Source organism: Stigmatopora nigra, chromosome 20 (assembly GCF_051989575.1).
Source record: "Stigmatopora nigra isolate UIUO_SnigA chromosome 20, RoL_Snig_1.1, whole genome shotgun sequence".
NCBI classification, from domain to species: Eukaryota; Metazoa; Chordata; class Actinopteri; order Syngnathiformes; family Syngnathidae; genus Stigmatopora; species Stigmatopora nigra.
Genome location: NC_135527.1, coordinates 10,275,527 through 10,294,999, shown reverse-complemented (window position 1 = coordinate 10,294,999; position 19,473 = coordinate 10,275,527). Strand labels below are relative to the sequence as shown.

At 50.1% G+C, this 19,473-nt stretch overlaps 1 protein-coding gene and 1 long non-coding RNA gene across 6 annotated transcripts; both read right to left on the bottom strand.

Moving 5' to 3' along the window:
* Positions 1-3,728: 3,728 nt before the first annotated feature.
* LOC144213244 (uncharacterized) lies at positions 3,729-7,692 on the bottom strand. The gene is made up of 4 exons (XR_013329925.1): positions 7,641-7,692; positions 7,512-7,566; positions 4,004-4,043; positions 3,729-3,783 (listed from the first exon to the last, which is right to left on the bottom strand). It is a non-coding gene; the product is annotated as an uncharacterized LOC144213244 (long non-coding RNA).
* Positions 7,693-12,439: 4,747 nt separating this feature from the next.
* LOC144213722 (uncharacterized) lies at positions 12,440-19,436 on the bottom strand. 5 transcript variants are annotated; one of them, XM_077742296.1, is made up of 29 exons: positions 19,033-19,436; positions 18,851-18,898; positions 18,650-18,715; positions 18,279-18,578; positions 18,095-18,133; positions 17,268-17,912; positions 17,086-17,190; positions 16,929-17,021; positions 16,775-16,837; positions 16,649-16,708; positions 16,541-16,576; positions 16,401-16,454; positions 16,261-16,305; positions 15,999-16,193; positions 15,842-15,922; positions 15,685-15,747; positions 15,496-15,558; positions 15,317-15,430; positions 15,124-15,171; positions 14,889-14,978; positions 14,588-14,707; positions 14,434-14,520; positions 14,292-14,339; positions 14,168-14,230; positions 14,010-14,078; positions 13,871-13,910; positions 13,690-13,741; positions 13,227-13,572; positions 12,440-13,164 (listed from the first exon to the last, which is right to left on the bottom strand). In XM_077742296.1, exons 1-29 carry the CDS (start codon positions 19,051-19,053, stop codon positions 12,763-12,765), a joined length of 3,456 nt encoding a protein of 1,151 aa, XP_077598422.1. In that variant the 5' UTR covers positions 19,054-19,436; the 3' UTR covers positions 12,440-12,762. The 5 variants fall into 5 exon arrangements, with proteins under 5 accessions (XP_077598422.1, XP_077598423.1, XP_077598424.1 ...); XM_077742297.1 differs by having other exon boundaries at positions 15,842-15,919; XM_077742298.1 differs by having other exon boundaries at positions 17,086-17,187.
* Positions 19,437-19,473: the final 37 nt, after the last annotated feature.

Here is a 19,473-nt window from a genome sequence, read left to right as displayed (position 1 = left end):
GAGAAAAAGAGAGAAAAAAAAAAGAGAAAAAGAGAAAAAGAGAAAAAAAGAGAAAAGAGAAAAGAGAAAGAGAAAAAGAGAAAGAGAAAAAGAGAAAGAGGAAAAAGAGAAAGAGAAAAAGAGAAAAAGAGAAAAAAGAAAAAGAGAAAAAAGAAAAAGAGAAAGAGAAAAAAGAAAAAGAGAAAGAGAAAAAAGAAAAAAGAGAAAAAAGAAAAAGAGAAAAGAGAGCGAGCGCGAACGAGAACGAGCGAGCGCAAACGAGAACGAGCGAGCGCAAACGAGAACGAGCGAGCGCAAACGAGAACGAGCGAGCGCAAACGAGAACGAGCGAGCGCAAACGAGAACGAGCGGGCGCAAACGAGAACGAGCGGGGCGCAAACGAGAACGAGCGGGCGCAAACGAGAACGAGCGGGCGCAAACGAGAACGAGCGGGCGCAAACGAGAACGAGCGGGCGCAAACGAGAACGAGCGGGCGCAAACGAGAACGAGCGGGCGCAAACGAGAACGAGCGGGCGCAAACGAGAATGAGAACGAACAAGCGAGAGAAAAAGAGAAAATAAGAAAGAAAGAGAGAGAAGAGGAGGGAGGGAGCGAGCGAGAGAGAGAGAGAGAGAGAGAGAAGAAGAGGAGGGAGGGAGATTTGAGAAGAGGGAGGGAGAGAGAGAGAGGAGAAGAAGAGGAGGGAGAGGGAGGAGAGGAAGAGGAGGAAGAGGGAGGAGAAGATGAGGAGGAAGAGGGAGAAGAAGAGGAGGGAGAGAGAGAGGCGGCGGTCGGGGGGGAGAGAGAGAAAAAAAGAGAAAAAAGAGAGAAATGAAGAGAAAAAAGAGAGAAATGAAGAGAAAAAAGAGAGAAATATGAGAAAAAGAGAAAGAGAAAAAAAGGAAATAAGAGAAATAAAGAGAAAGAAACAGAGAAAGAGGAGGAAGAAGAAGAAGAAGAGGAAGAAGAGGAGGAGAAGGAAGAGGAGGGGAGGGGGGAAGAGGGAGAGGGAGGAGGGAGAGGGAGGAGGGAGGAGAAGAGGAGGGAGAGAGAGTGGCGGCGGTCGGGGGGAGAGAGAGAGAGAGGCGGCGGTCGGAGAGAGAGGGAGGAGAAGAAGAGGAGGGAGAGAGAGAGAGAGCGGCGGCGGCGGTCGGGGGGAGAGAGAGAGAGAGCGGCGGCGGTCGGAGAGAGGGATAGAGAGAGCGAGAGCGGCGGCGGTCGGAGAGAGGGATAGAGAGAGCGAGAGCGGCGGCTGAGAGAGGGATAGAGAGAGAGCGAGAGCGGCGGCTGAGAGAGGGATAGAGAGAGAGCGAGAGCGGCGGCTGAGAGAGGGATAGAGAGAGAGAGAGAGCGGCGGCTGAGAGAGGGATAGAGAGAGAGAGAGAGCGGCGGCTGAGAGAGGGATAGAGAGAGAGAGAGAGCGGCGGCTGAGAGAGGGATAGAGAGAGAGAGAGCGGCGGCTGAGAGAGGGATAGAGAGAGAGAGCGGCGGCGGTCGGGGGGAGAGAGAGAGAGCGGCGGCAGCGGTCGGGGGGAGAGAGAGAGAGAGCGGCGGCAGCGGTCGGGGGGAGAGAGAGAGCGGCGGAGGTCCACAGGGATGGGAGATGGAGGTGGCGGAGGTCCACTGGGATGGGAGATGGAGGAGGTCCACGGGATGGGAGATGGAGAAGGTCCACGGGATGGAAATGGAGGTACAGGAAGTCTGAAGAGATGGGAAATGGATGTGCCGGAGTTTGACGAGATGGAGATGGATGTGCCGGAGTTCCAGAGGATGCAGGTCCAGGAGCGAAGGTGGAAATCCAGGAGAAGGAGATGAAGGTCCAGGGGTGGGTCTCCAGGTCCGGGGGGGGGGGTGTCACATTATCCTTGGGGCGCCGTGTTACTGGAATATTGCAGGGTTTTTAAGTCGAAAAAAATAATTGTATGGTGAACTTTTTCAAAACAGCCACAAGATGGCAGGAATAGACCGTATGACCGGGAAATGTATTTTAAATCAAAGTGCATGGGAGGGATTTTGGGTTTCAAGACCAATTGCAGGTTATGTCATCAATCACGCTTACGAATAAACTAGTTTCAGGGTTATGATTATAGTCAATTAAAAGTGCCAGAACACACTAAACAGAAAAACATTAATCAATTAGAAGAAACTTACACGAGACATCTTGAGACGACTTGCGTTGATGTCCAAATGTGGCATTAAGGGTCTGCAGAAGTGGATGTGGCATTTATTAAGGGTCTGCAGAAGAAACTGTAAAGTAGTATATGGTAAGAACGTGTTAACCCAAACTAGGCGCTCACCTTCTTGCGCTACTGGATGTTATTGACGTTGGCCGAGATGCTGGCGGAAGCCGATCTGACCCCTCCGGCCGTGGCGATGAGCGAGGCCCACAAGGTTAAGGCCGCCAGGGCCAGGCCGGCGATCGCCGTCACGCCGGCTACTTTGGCCTTCTGGTGGAAGGTGGCCAGGTGGCCGGCCAGGGCGTGGAGCTTCACCACGTGCTGCCAGAGGACCTCGGCACGCCCGGTGAATACCTTGTTGAAGACAGGCAGGCCTCGGTTCACCTTGTTAGCCAAAGTGGCAAAGGACCTGTGGGGAGGGGGGAAATGTCAGTTCCTACTTTCCTGGAAAACAGACGGATAGACAGCCTCCAGGCACGCCTACCGGGAATCGTCCTGGTCTTTAGATTTTTCGTCTGACAACAACTCGTCCCACTCTGGATGACAAAATGGGGAAAAAAGTACCATCTATCACATATAAACCGAAAGCCTTTAAATGACCAACTATCTGGTAAACGTCCCAGACAAGACCGGCAGGCCAGCCCTCTCGTTTAAAAATGGACTGAACATCTGCCAATTACCGACTCTAATCTTGCCTTGGCTGGCTCCAAAATGGAAAAAATTAACATCTTGTACATTTAAGTTTCAATTACTCACGTTTCACTGTATTCCCCCACTCCAAACTGTCCGTATCCTGTGAAGAAAGGAAGGACAGGCGTAAGTGAGACGAGACGGAAAGAGGCGGCGCCTGAGAGAGAGCAAGAGAGAGCAAGAGAGAGCAAGAGAGAGCGAGAGCAAGAGAGAGCAAGAGCAAGAGAGAGCAAGAGAGAGCGCGGGACCAAACGAGAGAGAGAGCGCGAGAGCAAACGAGGGCGAACGGGCGGGCGCGAGAGCGATCTAGCGCGCGCGAACGAGTGCGAGAACGAGTGCGAGAACGAGTGCGAGAACGAGTGCGAAAGAGAAAAAAAGAGAGAGAGAGAGAAGAGAAAGAAGAAGAGGAAGAACAAGAGGAGGGAGAGGAAGAACAAGAGGAGGGAGAGGAAGAACAAGAGGAGGGAGAGGAAGAACAAGAGGAGGGAGAGGAAGAACAAGGGGAGGGAGGAGAAGGGGGCGGTCGGGGGGAGGAGAAGACATTGACGTTGTCCGAGATGCTGGCGGAAGGTGATCTGATCCCTCCGGCCGTGGCAATAAGCGAGGCCCCAAAGGGTGAAGGACGCCAGGGCCAGGCTTGCGATGGCCGTCACGCCGGCTACTTTGGCCTTCTGGTGGAAGGTGGCCAGGTGGCCGGCCAGGGCGTGGAGCTTCACCACGTGCTGCCAGAGGACTTCGGCGCCCCCGGTGAATACCTTGTTGAAGACAGGCAGGCCTCGGTTCACCTTGTTGGCCAAAGTGGCAAAGGCCCTGTGGGGAGGGGAGAGATGTCGGTTCCAACTTCCTTGGAAAACAGACGGATAGACGGCCTCCTGGCCCACCTACCGGGAATCGTCCTGCTCTTTAGATTCTTCGTCTGACGACAACTCGTCCCACTCTGGATGACAAAATGGGGAAAAAAGTGCCATCTATCACATATAAACCGAAAGCCTTTTAATGACAGACTGTCTGGTAAACGTCCCAGACAAGACCGGCAGGCAAGCCCTCTTGGTTAAAAATTGACTGAACATCTGCCAACTACCAACTCTCATCTTGCCTTGGCTGGCTCCAAAATGGAAAAAAATAACATCTTTTACATTTAAGTTTCATTTACTCACGTTTCCCTGTATTCCACCGCTCCATCAAACTGTCCATATCCTGTGAAGAAGAAAGGAAGGAAGGGCGTAAGTGAGACGAGACGGAAAGAGGTGGCGACTGAGGGCGCGAGACAGTGGGCGCTAGAGAGCGCGAGACAGTGGGCGCTAGAGAGCGCGAGACAGTGGGCGCTAGAGAGCGCGAGACAGTGGGCGCTAGAGAGCGCGAGACAGAGGGCGCAAGGGAGCGCGAGACAGAGGGCGCAAGGGAGCGCGAGACAGTGGGCGCAAGGGAGCGCGAGACAGTGGGCGCAAGGGAGCGCGAGACAGAGGGCGCTAGAGAGCGCGAGACAGAGGGCGCTAGAGAGCGCGAGACAGAGGGCGCTAGAGAGCGCGAGACAGAGGGCGCAAGGGAGCGCGAGACAGAGGGCGCAAGGGAGCGCGAGACAGTGGGCGCAAGGGAGCGCGAGACAGTGGGCGCTAGAGAGCGCGAGACAGTGGGCGCTAGAGAGCGCGAGACAGTGGGCGCTAGAGGGCGCGAGACAGTGGGCGCTAGAGGGCGCGAGACAGTGGGCGCTAGAGGGCGCGAGACAGTGGGCGCTAGAGGGCGCGAGACAGTGGGCGCTAGAGGGCGCGAGACAGTGGGCGCTAGAGGGCGCGAGACAGTGGGCGCTAGAGGGCGCGAGACAGTGGGCGCTAGAGGGCGCGAGACAGTGGGCGCTAGAGGGCGCGAGACAGAGGGCGCTAGAGGGCGCGAGACAGAGGGCGCTAGAGAGCGCGAGACAGAGGGCGCTAGAGAGCGCGAGACAGAGGGCGCTAGAGAGCGCGAGACAGAGGGCGCAAGGGAGCGCGAGACAGAGGGCGCAAGGGAGCGCGAGACAGAGGGCGCAAGGGAGCGCGAGACAGAGGGCGCAAGGGAGCGCGAGACAGGGCGCAAGGGAGCGCGAGACAGAGGGCGCAAGGGAGCGCGAGACAGAGGGCGCAAGGGAGCGCGAGACAGAGGGCGCAAGGGAGCGCGAGACAGAGGGCGCAAGGGAGCGCGAGACAGAGGGCGCAAGGGAGCGCGAGACAGAGGGCGCAAGGGAGCGCGAGACAGAGGGCGCAAGGGAGCGCGAGACAGAGGGCGCAAGGGAGCGCGAGACAGAGGGCGCAAGGGAGCGCGAGACAGAGGGCGCAAGGGAGCGCGAGACAGAGGGCGCAAGGGAGCGCGAGACAGAGGGCGCAAGGGAGCGCGAGACAGAGGGCGCAAGGGAGCGCGAGACAGAGGGCGCAAGGGAGCGCGAGACAGAGGGCGCAAGGGGGCGAACGAGCGAGCGCAAGGGGGCGAACGAGCGAGCGCAAGGGGGCGAACGAGCGAGCGCAAGGGGGCGAACGAGCGAGCGCAAGGGGGCGAACGAGCGAGCGCAAGGGGGCGAACGAGCGAGCGCAAGGGGGCGAACGAGCGAGCGCAAGGGGGCGAACGAGCGAGCGCAAGAGGGCGAACGAGCGCGCGCAAGAGGGCGAACGAGCGAGCGCAAGAGGGCGAACGAGCGAGCGCAAGAGGGCGAACGAGCGAGCGCAAGAGGGCGAACGAGCGAGCGCAAGAGCGCGAACAAGCGAGCGCGAGAAAAAAAGAGGATGAAGAGAAAAAAGGAGAGAAAAAAGAGGAGAGAAAAAAGGAAAGAAAAAAGAGGAGAGAAAAAAGGAAAGAAAAAAGAGGAGAGAAAAAAGGAAAGAAAAAAGAGGAGAGAAAAAAGGAAAGAAAAAAGAGGAGAGAAAAAAGGAAAGAAAAAAGAGGAGAGAAAAAAGGAAAGAAAAAAGAGGAGAGAAAAAAGGAAAGAAAAAAGAGGAGAGAAAAAAGGAAAGAAAAAAGAGGAGAGAAAAAAGGAAAGAAAAAAGAGGAGAGAAAAAAGGAAAGAAAAAAGAGGAGAGAAAAAAGGAAAGAAAAAAGAGGAGAGAAAAAAGGAAAGAAAAAAGAGGAGAGAAAAAAGGAAAGAAAAAAGAGGAGAGAAAAAAGGAAAGAAAAAAGAGGGAGAAAAAAGGAAAGAAAAAAGAGGGAGAAAAAAGGAAAGAAAAAAGAGGGAGAAAAAAGGAAAGAAAAAAGAGGGAGAAAAAAGGAAAGAAAAAAGAGGGAGAAAAAAGGAAAGAAAAAAGAGGGAGAAAAAAGGAAAGAAAAAAGAGGGAGAAAAAAGGAAAGAAAAAAGAGGGAGAAAAAAGGAAAGGAAAAAGAGGGAGAAAGAAGGAAAGGAAAAAGAGGGAGAAAGAAGGAAAGGAAAAAGAGGGAGAAAGAAGGAAAGGAAAAAGAGGGAGAAAGAAGGAAAGGAAAAAGAGGGAGAAAGAAGGAAAGGAAAAAGAGGGAGAAAGAAGGAAAGGAAAAAGAGGGAGAAAGAAGGAAAGGAAAAAGAGGGAGAAAGAAGGAAAGGAAAAAGAGGGAGAAAGAAGGAAAGGAAAAAGAGGGAGAAAGAAGGAAAGGAAAAAGAGGGAGAAAGAAGGAAAGGAAAAAGAGGGAGAAAGAAGGAAAGGAAAAAGAGGGAGAAAGAAGGAAAGGAAAAAGAGGGAGAAAGAAGGAAAGGAAAAAGAGGGAGAAAGAAGGAAAGGAAAAAGAGGGAGAAAGAAGGAAAGGAAAAAGAGGGAGAAAGAAGGAAAGGAAAAAGAGGGAGAAAGAAGGAAAGGAAAAAGAGGGAGAAAGAAGGAAAGGAAAAAGAGGGAGAAAGAAGGAAAGGAAAAAGAGGGAGAAAGAAGGAAAGGAAAAAGAGGGAGAAAGAAGGAAAGGAAAAAGAGGGAGAAAGAAGGAAAGGAAAAAGAGGGAGAAAGAAGGAAAGGAAAAAGAGGGAGAAAGAAGGAAAGGAAAAAGAGGGAGAAAGAAGGAAAGGAAAAAGAGGGAGAAAGAAGGAAAGGAAAAAGAGGGAGAAAGAAGGAAAGGAAAAAGAGGGAGAAAGAAGGAAAGGAAAAAGAGGGAGAAAGAAGGAAAGGAAAAAGAGGGAGAAAGAAGGAAAGGAAAAAGAGGGAGAAAGAAGGAAAGGAAAAAGAGGGAGAAAGAAGGAAAGGAAAAAGAGGGAGAAAGAAGGAAAGGAAAAAGAGGGAGAAAGAAGGAAAGGAAAAAGAGGGAGAAAGAAGGAAAGGAAAAAGAGGGAGAAAGAAGGAAGAAGAGGGAGAAAGAAGGAAGAAGAGGGAGAAAGAAGGAAGAAGAGGGAGAAAGAAGGAAGAAGAGGGAGAAAGAAGGAAGAAGAGGGAGAAAGAAGGAAGAAGAGGGAGAAAGAAGGAAGAAGAGGGAGAAAGAAGGAAGAAGAGGGAGAAAGAAGGAAGAGGGAGAAAGAAGGAAGAGGGAGAAAGAAGGAAGAGGGAGAAAGAAGGAAGAGGGGGGAAGAGGAGGGATGCTGGCGGAAGCCGATCTGATCCCTCCGGCCGTGGCGATGAGCGAGGCCCCAAAGGTGAAGGGCGCCAGGGCCAGGCCGGCTACTTTGGCCTTCTGGTGGAAGGTGGCCAGGTGGCCGGCCAGGGCGTGGAGCTTCACCACGTGCTGCCAGAGGACCTCGGCACGCCCGGTGAATACCTTGTTGAAGACAGGCAGGCCTCGGTTCACCTTGTTGGCCAAAGTGGCAAAGGACCTGTGGGGAGGGAGAGATGTCGGTTCCAACTTCCCTGGAAAACAGACGGCTTGACGGCCTCCCGGCACGCCTACCGGGAATCGTCCTGCTCTTTAGATTCTTCGTCTGACGACAACTCGTCCCACTCTGGATGACAAAATGGGGAAAAAAGTGCAATCTATCACATATAAACCGAAAGCCTTTTAATGACCGACTGTGTGTGTGTGTGATGGGGGTGGGGGGGTCACCTCTTTTGGGGCGCCATATTACTGGACAGTATTGCAGGGTTTTTGGGTCGGGAAAAAAATTGCAGGGTGCACTTTGTCCAAACGGCCACAAGATGGCAGCAAGAGATCATGTTACTGGGAAGTAATTTTCAAATCAAAGAGGATGGCTGAGTTTTATGTCGGGAAAATAATTGTATGGTGAACTTGTTCAAAACAGCCACAAGATGGCAGGAAGAGACCATATTAATGGGAAATACTTTTTAAATCAAAGAGTATGGGAGGCATTTTGGGTTTCAAGACCAATTGCGGGTTATGTCATCAATCACGCCTACGAATAAACTAGTTTCAGGGTTAGGGTTATAGTCAATTAAAAGTCAAATCAATTAGAAGAAACTTACATGAGACAACATCTTGAGACGACTTGCGTTGGCGCCCAGAAGAACCTGTAAAGTGGTATGGAGTTAGAACGTGTTTCCCAAACTATTTACAGCTGCAGTAATTTTTACTTTGAAAAAAATACAAGGCACAACAATTTATATTATCATTTAAAATTGACACTATATAGTGGTAGCTCAACATGCGAGCAATTCGAGATACGTGTAAAATTTCGAGCAAATAATCTCTAGATACAAGACCAATTTCGAGATACGAGAAAGCAAGACATAGCTGTTTATGATTATAGCGCACTAGTCTTTTTTGCTGCATCTCTTTCGTGTATAACAGTGTTTCCCCCACATTTTGGTAATATTGAACTACTATTTTTGTGTTACTTTGAAAATATATGTCGAATTAGAAGAAATAAAACGTTTTTTTCCAATCCAATATCCTGTCTTTTGTTTTTTCAGGGGGTGGGAATAAATTAACCCCTCATTTCTGTCTGCATCTCTCTCTCCCTCCCCTTCGAAATCTGTATAATTTCAGCACTACTATTTAACACATTTTAGTAATATTAACCCACTAGACCCGTGTTACTTTGTCAATAAATGGCAGATTAGAGGAACGAACGAATGAACTTTTTTTAATAGTCGCCATTTTGAACAAAAGCCTCACGTCCGGAATCCTAACATTTGAATCGCCAATTTCGACGTCAACACACATCAAAAAAGTTACAGGTTAAAATGCTACTAAAGCCGAATGAACGTCCCACTAAACGCAACAAAATAAAGAGAAAATGAATTGCGAGGAGAAAGCCAAACGCCGACCAGACATGGCGGCCATGTGGTCAATACAGTAACTTACTACGGTCACGATTCGGGCAAGATTGCAACTGCGGCGGATGTACAACACAGGGATACAAATAGCCAACTTTAGAGTTATGATAGAATGTACTCACGTTCTTTTACGGACGAACACAGTCCAAATTGTTCCGACAAACATTTGGAGCTAGCTAGCACCGTGCCGTTTGTGATAACGTGGCGAAAAAGGAAGTGACGACATTGCGTGCTTTCAAAATGGTGACACTCCCGTTTTACAATAAATACTTTTATCCGGTTATATATCATACATCAGACAGGCATTGACGTCATCATTGTCTTGACAAATAGCCTAGTAGTCGTCATGCCTTCAGCTGCGTATGACGAAATTGTATAGTGATTCTCCACAGGTCCGCCATCTTAACTGACATATTCAGACTTGTTAGCACTCCGCCACGATGGAAACATCGCATCACATCAATCCGGCGATTGCAAGTTGCCTCACCGATGCTAACAAGAACAAAATGTATCACTTACCCTCCCCCAGTTCGCCTGTAGAAAGCAGATCCGTCCAAAAAATTGTGAGCAAAGGATCGGGCGTTTGTCAATGGCCGCCGGGCATACGCTCTTTTGCTTCCTTTCTCTTCGCCGTCTACGCCGTACTGTGGGTTAGTTGGATACCCTCGTAGATTCCGGAGGTCTTCGGATGTTCTTGGGGATATCGAAGGTGAGTTAGTAGTAAGTCGTGTAAGTCAACGAACGAACAGGAGAGCAACGTGTCGCTGCGACCGAGCGCGCCGCCAATTTGAACTTTCATTCAATTTCTCGCGAGATTTTATACAGGTTCACGCCGTAGGGGCGGGTTCACGCCGTAGGGGCGGGATAAGACATAGTTAAGGAATTGGAGTGTCATATTCTTCAATTGCTAACTCTCCGTGGAATGTATATATCAGATTTGGGTGATAAAATAATTTTAAAAAAGAACATGTTTAGTGTAAGCGAGCGCGCCGCCAATTTGAACTCTCATTTAATTTCTCGCGAGATTTTATACAGGTTCACGCCGTAGCGGCTATATCTTACATTTAACGTGCAAGCAGTACATTGCCCCTCGTAAACAAGTATAATAACAATGATTAGCGAAAAAACATTTGATGAGTTTAATTTTATCTCTACTGTGAAGACCCGAATAATAGTAGGCACCAGAATAATAGTAGGGAGTGGAAAATTCGAAATGAATGAATAATCGTAGGCACCAGAATAATAGTAGGCAGTGTAAAATTCCAAAAATAATGAATATTAGTAGTAGTAGTGGTAGTAGTAGTAGTAGTAGTATTCCGGTGCCTACTATTATTAATTCAATTGGAATATTCCACTCCCTACTATTATTCGGGTCTTCATAGTATAGTTTCAACCTCCGAACATTTTGGTTGCTTGTTTATAAATTGAAGAGTTTAAAGATCGAATTGACAGTAACACACTTAATTAATCACAGTAAAAAATAATAAATCAATCAATCAATAAATAGACGTTTGCTTGTGTTAGGCGGGATAAGACATAGTTAAGGAATTGGAGTGTCATATTCTTCACTTGCTAACTCTCTGTGGAATGTATATATCAGATTTGGGTGATGAAATAATTTAAAAAAAAAGAACATGTTTAGTGTAAGCGAGCGCGCCGCCAATTTGAACTCTCGTTTAATTTCTCGCGAGATTTTATACAGGTTCACGCCGAATGGGCTATATCTTACATTTAACGTGCAAACAGTATCACTACATTGCCCCTCGTAAACAAGTATAATTACAATGATTAGCGAAAACACATTTGATGAGTTTAATTTTATCTCTACTATGAAGACCCGAATAATAGTAGGCACCAGAATAATAGTAGGGAGTGGAAAATTCGAAATGAATGAATAATCGTAGGCACCAGAATAATAGTAGGCTGTGTAAAATTCCAAAAAATAATGAATATTGGTAGTGGTATTCCGGTGCCTACTATTATTAATTCATTTGGAATTTTCCACTCCCTACTATTATTCGGGTCTTCATAGTATAGTTTCAACCTCCGAACATTTTGGTTGCTTGTTTATAAATTGAAGAGTTTAAAGATTGAATTGACAGTAACACACTTAATTAATCACTGTAAAAATAATTAATAAATAAATAAATAAATAGACGTTTGCTTGTGTTAGGCGGGGTAAGACATAGTTAAGGAATTGGAGTGTCATATTCTTCAGTTGCTAATTCTCTGTGGAATGTATATATCAGATTTGGGTGATAAAATAATTTAAAAGTATCACAACATTGCTCCTCGTAAACAAGTATAATTACAATGATTAGCGAAAAAAAACATTTGATGAGTTTAATTTTATCTCTACTATGAGGACCCGAATAATAGTAGGCACCAGAATAATAGTAGGCAGTGTAAAATTCCAAAAATAATGATTTTTTAAAAAAAATTGAAAAATTTAGTAGTAGTAGTAGTATTCCGGTGCCTACTATTATTAATTCAATTGGAATATTCCACTCCCTACTATTATTCGGGTCTTCATAGTATAGTTTCAACCTCCGAACATTTTGGTTGCTTGTTTATAAATTGAAGAGTTTAAAGATTGAATTGACAGTAACACACTTAATTAATCACAGTAAAAAATAATAAATCAATCAATAAATAAATAGACGTTTGCTTGTGTTAGGCGGGATAAGACATAGTTAAGGAATTGGAGTGTCATATTCTTCACTTGCTAACTCTCTGTGGAATGTATATATCAGATTTGGGTGATAAAATAATTTAAAAAAAGAACATGTTTAGTGTAAGCGAGCGGCCCGCCAATTTGAACTCTCGTTTAATTTCTCGCGAGATTTTATACAGGTTCACGCCGTAGGGGCTATATCTTGTATTTAACGTGCAAGCAGTATCACTACATTGCCCCTCGTAAACAAGTATAATTACAATGATTAGCGAAAACATATTTGATGAGTTTAATTTTATCTCTACTATGAAGACCCGAATAATAGTAGGTACCAGAATAATAGTAGGCTGTGTAAAATTCCAAAAATAATGAATATTAGTAGTGGTATTCCGGTGCCTACTATTATTAATTCATTTGGAATTTTCCACTCCCTACTATTATTCGGGTCTTCATAGTATAGTTTCAACCTCCGAACATTTTGGTTGCTTGTTTATAGATTGAAGAGTTTAAAGATTGAATTGACAGTAACACACTTAATTAATCACTGTAAAAATAATCAATAAATAAATAAATAAATAGGCGCTTGCTTGTGCAAGGCGGGATAAGACATAGTTAAGGAATTGGAGTGTCATATTCTTCACTTGCTAATTCACTGTGGAATGTATATATCAGATTTGGGTGATAAAATAATTTTTAAAAAGAACATGTTTAGTGTAAGCGATGGGAAAGGTTTGCCTACGTTTCAGTTACTCGCGATACACTGTGTTCCACCACTCCATCAATCCACTTCAAATCATCTTTATTCTTTTATCACCTTTTAGTACACAATAATGAAGATTAATCACTGTGGCACAAAATGCCAATCAATGAGTACATTAAACCAGACACAATGCATTTGAAAATGGTTCAGAAAGTCATTGCTTCGTTGCAGTTTAATCGACGGAGAGCGGGTCAAGTGAGGTTGCGGTCTCTACTCCTATTCTTGAACTCATTGTGTGCCATTGGCGGGGACAACGACTGACGTCCAAATTCTTCCTCTCCAAAGGGAGACGTTCCTCAAAGACCGTGGACAAAGGCGCCCAGCCACATTCAAACGCGGCAGTCTTTAAAATTCCCCGGTGGCAGCTTGGAGCTCTTCCCTGATGGCGTTAAGCTCCACAACTCCATCGTTGAGCATATTGCCAGCTTCTTTAATGCGAGCCACCACTTCCTTCTTGAAGGCTTTCTTCAGATCCCGGGAGTCTTTGAAGTACTTGTCCATGCCGCTGTGAAGTCTCTGGACCAGATCCAAGTTGGCATCCGTCACTTCTGTGGCTCTCATGACGGGCGAATCCACCAAGCTAATCATCTGCACCGCTTTGCGCACTTCCCAGTCCTCGGAATAGTGCTGCGTGCCCGATCGGAGGAAGGGATGCCCGCGCAGTTTGTAGAGGCCGTGGTTGACAAAGTGCAGGATCTTGGCCAAGTCCCGAAAGTCAAACTCGTACTCCCGGAGAACCGCTTCCACCTGAAAAGTTGCGTGCAAAGGATGGAGCCTACCTCCCGTCTTACCGTCGAGGACGCGCTCACCTTCTTGCGCTCCTGGATGTTATTGACGTTGTCCGAGATGCTGGCGGACGCCGAGGTGATCCCTCCGGCCGTGGCCACGCCCACACCCACGGCCGTGACGATGAGCGAGGCCCCAAAGGTGAAGGGCGCCAGGGCCAGGCCGGCGATGGCCGTCACGCCGCCGACGGCCGCCGTGGTGCCGCCCGTGATCCCGGCTACTTTGGCCTTCTGGTGGAAGGTGGCCAGGTGGTCGGCCAGGGCGTGGAGCTTCACCACGTGCTGCCAGAGGACCTCGGCGCGCTCGGTGAAGACCTTGTTGAAGACACGCAGGCCTCGGTTCACCTTGTCGGCCAAAGTGGCAAAGGACCTGTGGGGGAGATGTCCGTTCCAACTTCCCTGGAAAACGGAGGGATGGACGGACGGACGGACGGACGGACGGACGGACGGACGGACGGACGGACGGACGGCCTCCTGGCACGCCTACCGGGAATCGTCCTGGTCTTTAGATTCTTCGTCTGACGACAACTCGTCCCACTCTGGATGACCAAAAGGGGGAAAAAAGTGCCGTCAATCACATATAAACTGAAAGCCTTTTAATGACCGACTGTCTGGTAAACGTCCCGGAAAAAAAGGACATCTTGTACATTTAAGTTTCAATTACTCACGTTTCACTGTGTTCCACCACTCCATCAAACTGTCCGTATCCTGTGAAGAAGAAAGGAAGGGCGTAAGTGAGACGAGACGGGACAAGACACAAAGTCCCCCCCCCCCCCCCCCCCCCCCCGCAAGAACCACCACACCGACCCCGTCGCCTTGGCCATTTTCCAGACCAGCCGCCGCACGTTCGTCCTTCTGAGCCGCCAGCCACTCGGCCTGCGAGGCGCAGAGAAAAGTCGTCAGGGCGTCGTCGTCTGACTCCTTACGTCGCCGGTTCAGATTGGAATAGCGCTACCCAGCCTCACCCGGGCCGCCTCGGACAGGTGGTCGAGCGCCACTTCCTCCGCGCCGCCCTCCCACGCTTTGTTCTGCCAACGGTCGCAGTTAGAATGGCATCCCATTGGAGAGTCAAAATGAGATCACGCTCACCTTGTTTTTTTTGGCCATTCCGAAGCCGCCTTTGCGCTTTGCCTTTTTCTGGCCGGAAAGAAGAAAATGAGCACTCTAGGATAAGGGAAAAACAACAACAACAACAACAACAGCAAGAACAACAATCACGCCATCCCCCGACCTGTTTGTAGCCGTGGCCCACTACGGGAGCCTTGAACGAGCCCCCGTCGGAGGGGCCGTATTCTTCGTCCGAGCGGTCGTCGTCTTGCTGGGATTGCAGAAGACAAGCCTTAATTGACGTGGTATGCCGTAATCACACGGAAGGGAAAACCTACGTGGGAGGTCTGTGTCAGAGAAGCGCGAGCGAAGGACACGGACTCCACTGGTCTAGGTGAAATTTGGCAGGTCTTTGGTTTGCGAGGCAAAGGAATGGGGGTCTTCATCTTGGTCTTTTTCTGAATGGGAGGACACATCTTAACACAGTCGACTCCTTAAGGCACTGCCAATGATACACCACAGCCATAGCGGAATGTGGGAATTGGTTCAGTCAGTTTCCTTGGCCAACAAAAACGTTCATTGGCGGCGTACTAATGATGAAGACAGAAGACAAATATTTGGCGAGTTGGAAGCACTGACCGCTCTGTCATCAATTGCGTCCTCGTCATCGTCTTCCAACGTCTCCGCCGAGAAGCTTCTTTGTTTAGGGTGAAAGTCTGCCAAGTCCTCCTTGTACAACCACAACAACAAGAACAAACTTCTCATTGCCTTGTGCTTGCAATATATAGAAACAGTCAAGCTTTAGGAGTTGATCCACATCCTCACGTCAGTCACATTAAATACGTTTGCTTCGTGTGTGCTTAAAAAAGGGTACCTGCCGGTGCCACGCCTTAGCGGCAGCCAAGAATTGCTCTTGTCCGTCCTGGAAGGGAAGACAAATAGACAGTTGCTCTCTACCACAACACACACACCCACACACACCCACCCACACACACCCACCCACCCACACACACCCACACACACTGTCCACAACACACACACACACATTCCACACCGTCCATTAGCACCTGTGAGTCGGCGTGAGCCGGGGTCCATCCGTGCGCCCCCTGGGTGTGCTCCGTCCAAGAATTGGACGATCCTTTTTGAGGGGTGAACTTCATCTTGAACTTCTTTTTTCCTTTCTGTAAGGGAGGGGAAAGCCACGCATTAGTGACTAGGGCTAAACACGCTTTCGGTTTTGACTCACGCCAGCGTAGGCGTCGTCCGGCTGCGCCGACGCCTCGCCGACGCCACCACGGAGCATGCCCTCCTGACGGGAGACTAGTTAGGACGTTTCTCAAAGCGTAACGGCGGTACAGAGGCTTCCGTTCCATCTCTGCGGCCGCCTCACGAGGACACGGGCTGGGCTGAGGTGGGCACGTCGAAAAACGTTTACCTGCGAGTGCCACCTCGCGGCGGACTCTTTCAGGTTCGGCCTTTTCTTAAGGAGGACGTCTTCCTGCCGCACAAGGGTAGGGGGCGGGGCGGGGCGGTGAGTGGCGCCGGAGGGAGCGGCCAGGGCGGACGGACGTCAAATCGGCCCGCCCACTTACCTTGCCGAGCGAACGTTGCTGGACGAGGCTGGTGGAAGAGCGCCTCAGCAGCTGGTGGACTCTGTTCTTCAAGGGCTTTTTCTTGCCAGCGAGATGTCGCCGCGTGAGTAGAACGCTCGGAAGACGCAGGGGGGAGCGGGCGTGACTAAAGTCCTACCTTGTGATGCTCCGACCAACTTGGCTCTCCGTCGCCCGTCTCGGGAGATTGCGCGCTGGCTTCGTCCAGATATTCCCGAACGCTAGAAGGAAAATGAAGGACGCTCGTTCCTTCCTTGGCATCTACCTTTGGGCTTTTCCCTTGGAGAGGTAAAGTCCAGCTCCGTGCGTCCTTTGCGTGATCGGAAAGCTTTTCCTAGCAGGCAGATGGACATCTTGGCTAACGCCTCGTGGATGTGCTGGGGTTGAGACGATTGCGTTACCTTTGAGGCTCCTCTCGACAAAAATGAATATTTTCTCTCCTTTTTCTGTGATGGAGGGGGTGAGATTGGGCCCTTCTGTTATTAATAGCATATTTCTAATTTGGATTTGAAAGTGTACAAAACAGGGTGGCGTCCATCACCTTGACGTGACTTCCAAAATCTTCCCGTCCTTCTCCGTCGGGCGCGCTGGTCACCTGCAAGGACAAAAGCAGCTTGGTCGCTTTCGTCCCCGTCTCTCCCGCCAAGAGTTCAAAGAAAATTGGACGCGTCAGGCTCTGACCTTCAGGGATTCTCGGCGCAGTCGAAATTTCCCCGACTCCAAAGACAATCATTGTATGTTAGATTGAGACGTAAAGCGGCCCGAGCCAACCGGGGGTTCCCGTCTTACCGGTTTGAAGTCGGGGTCCAGCTGAGGACTATCTTCTGGCCAGTCTTCCACACATTTTTCCTGAAAAGATAGGTGGCTCATGGGATTGCCAAAAGCACTCACGGGACCAACATTCCCGTCAAGCACCTGTCCAATTAGCAGGATGTCCTCCAAAACATAGCAGTCCTCCGAGTTGAAGACTTTCCCATCCTTCAAAAACAAACAGCGTCAGCACCGAGGCATTTACTGAAATCGGACAGCTCGCGCGGCGGCGGCGGCGGCGGCGGCGGCGCCGCCTCACCGGAAACTGTGCCGAGAGCTCAGTGACCGTCTCGGGGAGGGCTTTGGACGGTTTGGGCGGAGGTTTGGGGGGCCCTCGCAACTCGGGCTCCCGCTTGGCAAGGGCGGCGGACGAGGTTAGCAGATAAACGGCTCGTGTTCTTCCGACGGTGACTTACCGCGTTCTCCGGCTGCGTGGGCTTCTGGGGCGCAGGGGACTTGTCCGGCCTCGGAGGTCTGGAACGGGGAAGGGGCTTCGGCGGGCGCCTGACCAGCTTCGCCTGCTGCGGCGCCACATCCGACAAGACTTTGAGGAACGGGTAAGGGCACTTGAAAAAGCTAACGTCAGAGGCAACGTTACCCCGAGGTCCGATTCGCTCGGCGAAGAGTCGGACGCGGCCGACAGGTTCCGGGCCTGAACGAAGGGGGTCGCCCGGAGGATGTCGTGCTTGCCCCCGTCAAGGACGGTCCGTGAGCTCACGGGGCGAGTTCCGAAAAAGTCGCCGGCACCGCCACTCCCGTGGCCGTAGCCAAAAAGCTCCCCGACTACGGGGCTGCCCTCGTTGGAAGAAGGGGAGAAGACGTCTGCGCCAGATGACGTAGAGTAAGCAAAGGGGGTTTCCCGCGGGATGTCGGCTCCGTCGGCACAACGGAACAAGCCGGATCCCGTGGTTTTATTGGGTTTGGGAGAAGGCCGCAACCCAGTTTCCGAGACTCCGGCCGGGTTCAAGAGTCCCCCCGAGGGCGCCTCGGGCGCCTCGGGCGCCTCTGCCGCCTCTGCCGCCTCTGCCGCCTCTGCATTCAAATCCCCTAGGAAACCTTGGAAAAGTTCCCCCGTGTCGGAGCCAGTGGAGCACAGCTGCTCCGGGGGGTCCTCGGTGCGCTGCGCTGGCGAGTTGGGGTCCACGCCCCCAATTAGCCCATTAGCAGAAGCGCCGTGAGATGCCAAACAGCCATCCAGGTTCACGCCGACGCCCGCTACCCATTCCAACTGCGTTCCATTCTCCTTCAGATCCAGGGAAGAAAACATTGGAGCTTAGGAAGCAAGAGACCGTCAAGCAGCGTTTGCCAGCGGGGTTCGAGCCCGACGGCTTGGCCGCCGTCTGACTCGTCTGCGGAATACTGGCCTGACCGTCGAGCCGGACCCGAGAACCCGACGGGGGAGGAATTAATGCTGGTTTTACGTACCGACCCACGTGAACGGAAAGGGTTATAGCTGGCCACGGGCTGTCGTTTAAAAAAAAAAAGAAAAAAAAAAGGTTCAATTGGATTCGGTAGTCGGGTGACATTATCATCATCCAATTATAACCCCGCCTCCCCCAAATATAAACACGGCATAAAGTATGCCAACCGTTTTGGACGCCCTTCTTACTTGGTTGCTCATCGGCCCGGCAGAGTGTGCTGAGGAGGGATCCGGGCTCTGGAAGGGATCCGCGCTCTGGAAGGGATCCGCGCTCTGGAAGGGATCCGGGCTCTGGAAGGGATCCGGGCTCTGGAAGGGATCCGGGCTCTGGAAGGGATCCGGGCTCTGGAAGGGATCCGGGCTCTGGAAGGGATCCGCGCTCTGGAAGGGATCCGCGCTCTGGAAGGGATCCGCGCTCTGGAAGGGATCCGCGCTCTGGAAGGGATCCGCGCTCTGGAAGGGATCCGCGCTCTGGAAGGGATCCGCGCTCTGGAAAAAGAACGGGCGAGGCCATTATTCAGCCGATGGGAATTGGGGTGGCGGAAAAGTCAGCAGTATACCTGATGTTGGTCGTGGAACGGGCTTGGTGGGATTTTTCGCAGCATGTTTTGCAGAACCGCAAGACTCTGAAATGTTATTGTTTTTTTTTTTTCCAAAAGTCAGACAGTTCCATCATGACAATGCAAAACGTGTCTTTGATCGGAATCAATTTTGCCTTGTTTAACACAACGTTAACGACATTAAAGAGGATCATTAATTACAGGTCTTCGGTTGACGGTGGCATTCTCCCCTTCGTCTTCGCTCCCCATCTGTTCAAAGACAATTCCAATCACTTGGACGGCAAAAAGGAAACGTGCGCGCGCGCACGCACACACACACACGCACGCACGCACACACACACACACACACACACAGTGACTCGTTGTGTTTTTGCTCCACTTACCACGTTTGCAACGGATCTCATGTTGTCTTTTTCTCGCTTCTTCGCTTGTTGCCTCTTCTCATTAAAGCCAGCTGCGCATATCACCTGTGTCAAGTCGGTACGAGAAGCGCACTGCTTTCGCTATGTGACTTTCAAAATAAAAGCACAGTCCGAAAGATAAAACGAGGGGCGGGGGTTAGGGTGTTGGAATTTAAATATACTGACCTTTTCCTTTTTGTTTGTTTCTCCAATTTAGAGGATACAGAGCGTGACTGAAAAAGGGGGATTGTGCAAATTTGAGGTCATTTCGAACACTGACGTTCAGATACCGATATCCCGTTTGCACTCGAGTGTGCTAACTTGACAGGGATAGGCGCCTTCTCGTCAACAACCGAGCAAAAATCTAGAAGATCACAATGCGCACCGACCGGTTGTCCTCGCCCTGTCGTCCTTTTGTATCAC

Coding starts and splice junctions, on each gene's coding strand:
- LOC144213722 (XM_077742296.1), bottom strand. CDS start 19,053: ATGAGATCCGTTGCAAACGTG. Junction 18,716..18,850: donor CCACCGTCAACCGAAGACCT/GTAATTAATGAT, acceptor ATAACATTTCAG/AGTCTTGCGGTTCTGCAAAA. Junction 16,577..16,648: donor TGGACCCCGACTTCAAACCG/GTAAGACGGGAA, acceptor TTGTCTTTGGAG/TCGGGGAAATTTCGACTGCG.